The sequence below is a fragment of the Pteropus vampyrus genome, unplaced genomic scaffold (genome assembly GCF_000151845.1).
Source record: "Pteropus vampyrus isolate Shadow unplaced genomic scaffold, Pvam_2.0 Scaffold86, whole genome shotgun sequence".
NCBI lineage: Eukaryota > Metazoa > Chordata > Mammalia > Chiroptera > Pteropodidae > Pteropus > Pteropus vampyrus.
The window spans coordinates 4,175,756-4,183,132 of NW_011888867.1; the positions used below are offsets into that span (position 1 = coordinate 4,175,756).

The following is a 7,377-nucleotide window of genomic DNA, read 5'->3' on the forward strand; positions in this document are numbered from 1 at the left end:
GGTTGTTATGCTTGTCACTTGGGAATCAGACTATAGGCTATAAGCTCACACTCCCGGACAAGAACCAAACACCATCTTAGAGCACTTAACAGTTTATAAAGAGCTGGCATATCCATGTGCTTGTACATAACTCCAGATACTGTCAACAATGATCATAAAAATAATAGCACTTAATGTTTACTGAGCACTTACTGCGTGCCATGCACTGGGCTTAGTTCTTTACATACACTGTGGCATTCCTTTCGACTGCCTATTAGATAGACCTTATTCTTATCCTCAGTCATAGGCTATGAAGCTGAGGCTCAGACTGATGGTCATAGCCAAGGTCACACTGCTAGCACACGGTGGAATTAGGAGTTTGACTCAGCCAAACTGGCCTAACTCCAGAGCCCAAACATTAAGCGCTCTGTCCTACTGCCCAGCATGATGACTGGCACATAGTAGGTGCTCAAGAAACAAAAGCTATTGGGGACCAAATTCATTCCATACAGGAAGGAAGTGAGGCTCAGAGTGAGTGAGAGATGCCAACCCAGGTCTCTGATCTCTAGCTCGTTTGCAGGATGGGGTGAGCTCCCAATGCCTACTCGTTCTTTGAGGGAGTCTACCCCCACCATGTTCAGACACTGGGTAGAAGCTGCAAGACAGAAGGGAATGAGGGTGGGGAGCCCACTTACCCACAATCACCCAGCGGCTCTTGACGGCTGACCAGAGGACCCAGTGGTGCAGCAGCTCCTGCAGCTGGGCAATGAGCTGACCCCGGCTGCCCCTGTCGGGGGCGGGCTGCAGGCCCTCGGGGGGCACAGACACCAGAGACACATCTCCCAGCTCCAGAGACACTGCCAGAGCAGAGCAGTGGCCTGTGAGAGGCCCAGCCCAGACCCTAGTCAAAGCCCACCCCAGTCTCCACCCTCTCTAAAGAAGCCCAAATGTTTGATGGGGATCCCCTAGGCCATTTTGTCCAGCCCCCAGACCCAGGCCAGCCTGTCCTCAAACCATCTTGTCAAGAGTTACTTCCCCTGGCAGAGACAGCCCTAGGTCTTGCCAGGGTCAGGCCTTCACCTCTCACCTGGCTCCTCGTCCACGTTTAGCAACGGGATGTCATCATCCAGGTAAGGCAGGGGACCCTGGGCTGGGCTGCCCCCAGCCCGCTCAGGAGTGGCAAACACTTCCCCGGGGAAATGCAGGGAGCTCTTCCGGCCACACTTCTGGTGGCAGCTATGGAGAAAGGAGGGAGGAGGGATGAGCCCCAGGGGTCCTGGATGTCCAGGGAGGGTAGGGCAAGGCCCAGGCTACCACACGAACCCAGATCTCACGCTGCTGCTGACATCTCACACAGGACATTCATCGCAGACTTCCAGAAGCCTGCTCCTGATTTCTTTCCAGTGCCATCTCCCCCAGGGCCCCTAGGAGCCACTATTCCTCTAAGAAGACAAATGGTGACAGCGGCCATTACCCAGGGAGAGGGGATGATAACATGTAGCGCCCCACATATCAAAGTGACCAAGGAGGAGAATCATGCCTCTGTTGTCATGTGGCCCCAGGCCTCTGACACCAGGAGGAGGAGTAAGCAGGGCTGGGCTGAGAGTGTAGGCAGCATGGCAGAGGCCTTGGCTGGAGTGAATGTGGGGGAGACGAGGCTCACCCTAGAGACAAGAATAATGTACATGGCGAACATAATGAATGTTATGTGTCAGGCACAAGCTATGAGCTCCATGTGGATTCTCTCATTTAAACCTCTCAGGAATCCTACACAGGAATTACACTCATCTTACAGAAAAGGAAGCTGAGATGCAGACAGATTGAGTAATATGCCCTAGGTCCCGCAGCTGCCAAGCGAAGATGCTGAGGTTGGGGCCCAGGGCTAGGAAGACCACTGCACCCACTGCTCCAAGTGGGGATAGGGTGGAGCTTATTTGGTGTTTCTAGAGAGATTAGAACAAGGCACCCTTCCCTAAGACATTTTGCTGCTGTCACAAAACCGTGAATGCCCACAGCGTAGATGGCAGTGCCCCTGCCAGCGTGCCCTCATGCGGTCAGTGCCTGACCCGTACCGGCACACATGGCAGCCCCGAAGGGACGGTGTGAGTGAGACAGCTGAGAAGTCGGTCCCAGGCCCAAGTCTGAGCTCCTTGCTGGCTTCCGTCCCCCTCCCAGCCCTCCTTGGCTCACCGTGGTCAGGTGGACGTTGTCACAGACCCCTGACATCCCTGTCCTTGTGTGCCCTGCCCCAAGCCCAGAAACTCTCCAACATTCCTCGGTACTCCCAAGCCCAGGCAGCCACCCAGGTCAGATTCCATTTGGCAACCACCCCTCCCTCCTTCCCTTCCTCCCTCCCTCCCTCTCTTCCTCCCTTCTTCCCTCCCTCCCTCCCTCTCTTCCTCCCTTCTTCCCTCCCTCCCTCCCTCCCTCGCTTCCCCAACCTCACAAGATCCTGACCCCTCAAATTCCAGCAGAACAAGCTGGACTGACCCAGTCAAATTTGCCAGTGGCTCACTATGTCTAATATTGTTTCTCCACCATGACAAGAATCCTGAGGATATTTAACACAGCAGCTAAGAGCATATGAAACAGAGTCAGATTTTCTTGGGTTTAAATCCTGGCTCTGTTGCCTACCAAATGGATGACCTTAGAAAGTTGCCCAATGTCCCTAAGCCCTTGTTTCCTCATCTGTAAAATGGGCAGAATGAGAGAAGCCAGCTCTCAGGGTGCTGGGGGGTGGCAATAAGATCTGGTACAAAAGTGCTTTGCCCAATTCCTGGCACACAGCAGGTGGTCACAAATGCGAACCACCCAACAGCATCCTCTTCTTCATCCCTTGTTCCCTGGCCGTGCCCAGCATGGGACTGGGCATACAGAAGGTGCTCAATAATGAATCACGAGGGCCTCTTATGGATACTCAGCGAGAGGAGGGCAGGCACCCCCGCCCCGCCCGCCCAGCTCACCTGGTCTGGCAGGCGCCCTCTAGCGGTGCCATGTAAAGGCTCCAGATGCCCAGGGCAGCAGGCATGGTGAAGAGCACAGCCAGCCAGCAGCAAGATACGATGAGAGACATAAACAGGCCAAAATCATGGACGGCCGGGATCTGGCAAGGTAGAGGGAGGATAGTCAGGCTTGGAGCCCAGGTAACCCGCAGACTCTGCAGCCAAAGGCACTCAGGACACAGACCACTGTCAGACTGAGGCAGGATGAGGAGGCCCAGGTTGCCAGGAAACCAGTCACTGGTCCAGAATGCAAGGACTGGTGCCAGGTGGCATGACAAAGGAGGAAGTGTCCCATCTCTAGAGTGGGGGCTCTTGTCTATATTGTAGCCCACTGCTTGGAATGGTGACTGGCACGGAGGAAGTACTCAATAACTGTCCTTACTGAATGACTAGGGGACAGAGGAAGACACACCTCATTAGACCAGGCCATGTGTTAGTGAGGGGGAAGGGAGAGAATGCTGTTCTGTGATGGGAACAAGGAGCCTGGGGCCTTAGAGCAATGAGTGTACTTTAGAAGTGTCACAAGGACCTGCACAGGGGGTGACAGAAGAAAACTAGCCATCAATCAGCCAAGTCTTCTCTGTTTGTGAAACATTTTCACAATCATCATCTCATTTCAGTCCCTGAATAATCCACACATGAGGAAAGTGAGGCTCAGAGAGGTTAAACGACCTACCTAAGGTCACACAGCCAGTAAATGGCAGAGGTGGGATTTGAATCCACCTCTGCCTGTTTCTCGAATGTGATTCTCTAGGAAGGCCTGGCTAATCACAAAGCATCTAGTAGTTTCTAGATGGGATACTCAGCCCAAGTCATAAAATCTCTTAAAGACTCAGGCAGGCTCACTACCTTTCAGGTTGTGTCAGCACCAAGGACCTGGTGCCAACTCAGATCCTTCCCCTGGGCCCAGCTCGCAGGCCTGAAGGAACACGGGGCCAGCGAGAGGGACGTCGGTGTGAGAGCTGACAATGCACTGTGAATGAAGCAGGTGGGTGGAAAGAGCTCAGGGGTCAGGAGACGTGGTTGGATTCACCACCTACTGACTGTGTGACCTTCGGGGAGTCACCTTCCCTCTCTCAGCCCCAGTTTCTATGTTAGGAAACTAGGGATGTAAAGATACCTTTGTCATAAGTATGTCACGAAGACTAAATGTGAAAGCTTTTGAAACTGCCAAATGCCCTTCAGGGCAGATGCTGGATTACTATTAATGAGCATCAATAATAAATACTATTTGTATTTAAATTTTCCCATTTGTTAAGTTCTAGTAATGGCGATAAGTAACAAAAATGGACCCTAGGGACGTAGCAAGCGCCTGAGGAAAAGGCTGTGTAGCCACAAGAGAAGGGACTGGAGGGAAGCGCAGAGACCAAAGGCCAGGTATGTATGCGAGGAGTGGAGAGGCCAGGACGGGGACAGGGCAGTCTCCCACCTGGGAGAAGACATTAGCTGCATAGGCGGCGGCTGTGGTCAGGGAGGTGAAGAAGGTGGCCTTGCCTGCCGTCTGGATGGTGTGGATCATCCGCAGCTGTGGGTCTTCCAGGTGTGTAGCCTGGCGGTAGGTGTTGATGAACACAAAGACGTCGTCCACACCTACAGGAGGGAGTCCCGGGCGAGTGTGGGCAGGCTCAGGATCACTCTGCTGTCTCCAAGATCAGACCCAGGCTGGGCCTGGACCAACCCTGAGAGGCTGCCTGAGATGTCAGGCTGGAGGAGTCCTGCTTCTCAGTGTGGAAGGACCCATGTGACTCTGGCTCCACCCACCAGAACTAGGCCCCTTCTTCTAAATCCAAATCCAAGCTCCACCCCCGTCCCATGCTCCTTGGCCCCATCCCATCCCCAGAACTAGGCCCCTTCTTCCAAATCTTAGCCTGCTTTCCACCTTTCCTAGACTTTTCCCACCATTCTTAACCTCTATCCAGCATACTTCCCTGCTCCTTCCATCCCTTGGGGGCTCTACCTACCATAAGCCAAGGATCTGCCAATCATGAGTACTAAAGGCTGTCCCCTCACCACCCTCCCAGGCTCTGAGGTCTGAGAGAGACTTTTTGGAGCCTCCTAGAAGGCAAGCTTTACATTCAGAAAGAAGATCCTTTCTAAGGCAGTGTTCTCAAATGGGAAGTCCATTGCTATGGCAATGGAGGCAACTCACCAATGCCCACTATCACGAAGGCAGCCACCCCGTTGAGGATGCCCAAGTACTGGACACCGAAGACCACGTGGTACAGGAAGAGTGCCACCAGGCAGCTGAGACCGATGCTGGCGATTCCAAAGAAGGACAGGAACACTGGGTGGTGGGGAGGGGGCAAGGGGACAGGGAATACAGTGGGGGGACTCAGTGGAACACGCACACCCTTCAGTGTCCCTGACCCCAGCTAGGTGCTGCCTCGCACCCGTCCCTCACCATGGAGCATCCTTTGTCACCCCATCCATGCCCAGCATAGTTCTCCATGCCCAGAGAAGGGGCTGGGCCAGAGGCCCAAGTGGTAGAGGAAGCCATCTCCGAGTAAGGCAGATTGCTAATGGCCTCTCATGTTTGTATAACTTACCTCAAAAGCTAGTAGGGAGTTACGAACATTATATATGTATTTAACATCTGTCTTCCCAGTAGACAAGGTTTCCATAGGGGTAGGAAGTATGTCTGTGATGTTTATCACTGGATCCCTGATATCACAGAGAATCCGGCACATAGTTGGTACCCAATTAATATATGTTACATGGATAAATAAATGTCTTTTCTGTTTTTGAAGATATTACCACTCTCTCATTCACTTGGGCAATAGAGAGTACCTACTGTTTATGTAGTAAGAAGCAGCTAGGGTACATGAGAAGGTGGCATTGGAAAAGTAAACTGAGGGACAGAAGGGTGGCTAACCTGGGACTGTAAAACAGACTACAGAATAATCTATAATGAGGGTCCAATACTCCAGACGCCCCAAAACAAGATTACCAGCAAGAAAAAAGACAGTCAAAGGGCAAAAGGTTAAACTACGTGAGGTCCTCAGAGTGAGGACCCTCAGGTAAGGCCTAACCTGCCTCTGGACCTCAGTCTACCTGCCTGGGGTTGGAAGGCGATTCCTGAGCACCCCTCCCCAACAGCTCTGACATGGTGGACTCAAGACTATTTCTGGCATTCTTGAGAAGGAAGGCTCTGTCCAGATAGGAGCACACTGAGGAGAGAAGGCCTTCAGAGAGGCCCTACCTGAGCAGGAGGTGAGAATGTAGACGAGGGCGGCAATGCAGCTGCTGCTGATGAAGGCCAGGAGCATGTCGTTGTTGAAGGTTCTGCGTACCTCATAATCAAAAAGGTCTGTCCCCCCATAAAGAACTTGGACTTTGCTGGGGGAAAGGAGGACATGGAGAGAGAAAGATGGAAGTGGATTACAGAGGGCTGTCAATACTTGGAGGAGGACCAGGAGCTATCTACATAAACAGCAGATTAGATACATCAGAAGACAGATCAGTGAACAGGAATATCTAAACCAAAATATAGAAAGAAAAAATAGAAAAGAAAAACCTAGCAGAGTATTGAAAACATATGAAATTCCATGAAAAGAGCTTACATTTGTGTAATTAGAATCCTAAAAAGAAAAGGGACAGAAAGTGAGGTAGAAGCAACATTGAAGAGATAATAGCCAGGAAATTCCTTAAACTGATGAATATTATCAACACACAGATTCAAGAAGCTCTGTGCAACTGAAGCAGAATAAAGGAAATCACACTGACATAAATCATAGTAAGACTGGTGAAACCAAAGACAGAGAGAAATCTTAAAAGCAGCCACAGGGGAAAAAAAAGACAATCATTCAAAGGGGCAACAAAAAAGATCGACACCTGACTTTCCCACAGAAATGATGGAAGTCAGAGCATATGGATTGACATCTTTAAAGTATTAAAAGAAAATAACTGCCAATTTATAATTCTCTATCAGCAGAAACATACTTCAAAAATAAAAGTAAAATAAAGATTTTTCTAGGCAAAAAAAAAAAAAATAGAGAATTTATCACCAGCAAGCATGCATCAAAAAAAAAAAAAAATACTGAAGAGAGTTCCTCAGATATAAGGAAAACGATCCAAGAGGGAAACATGAAATTGTAGAAAGTAATAAAGAGCAACAGAAAAGGTAAATATGTGAGCAAATATAAATGGATACTGACTCAGCAAAATGAAAATGTAATATTTTCTGGAGTTTAAAGTATATATAGAATTAAAATGCATGCCACAAAAATACAAAAGGCTGAAGGGTTGGTTACAAATGCAGTGAACTGTGTTCTAAGATTCTAGTATTATCAGGAAAGTAGTAAAAGTGATAATTTGCATTAGTCTGTAATAAGTCAAGATGCACGTTGCCATCTCTTGCGTAACCAATAATAGAAAAACAAAAAAGATTTTATTAATC

At 49.9% G+C, this 7,377-nt stretch overlaps 1 protein-coding gene across 1 annotated transcript in view; it reads right to left on the bottom strand.

The window, feature by feature from the left end:
- The window catches only part of DISP3 (dispatched RND transporter family member 3), a 47,802-nt gene that overhangs the window by 16,529 nt on the left and 23,896 nt on the right, over nt 1-7,377 (bottom strand). Inside the window, exons 4-9 of the mRNA XM_011363631.2 lie at nt 6,181-6,317; nt 5,131-5,265; nt 4,411-4,571; nt 2,943-3,082; nt 1,067-1,215; nt 675-836 (exon numbers count right to left, since the gene is read on the bottom strand). Of these exons, the coding sequence (XP_011361933.1) occupies nt 675-836; nt 1,067-1,215; nt 2,943-3,082; nt 4,411-4,571; nt 5,131-5,265; nt 6,181-6,317 (884 nt within the window). The remainder of the gene's footprint in view (nt 1-674; nt 837-1,066; nt 1,216-2,942; nt 3,083-4,410; nt 4,572-5,130; nt 5,266-6,180; nt 6,318-7,377) is intronic.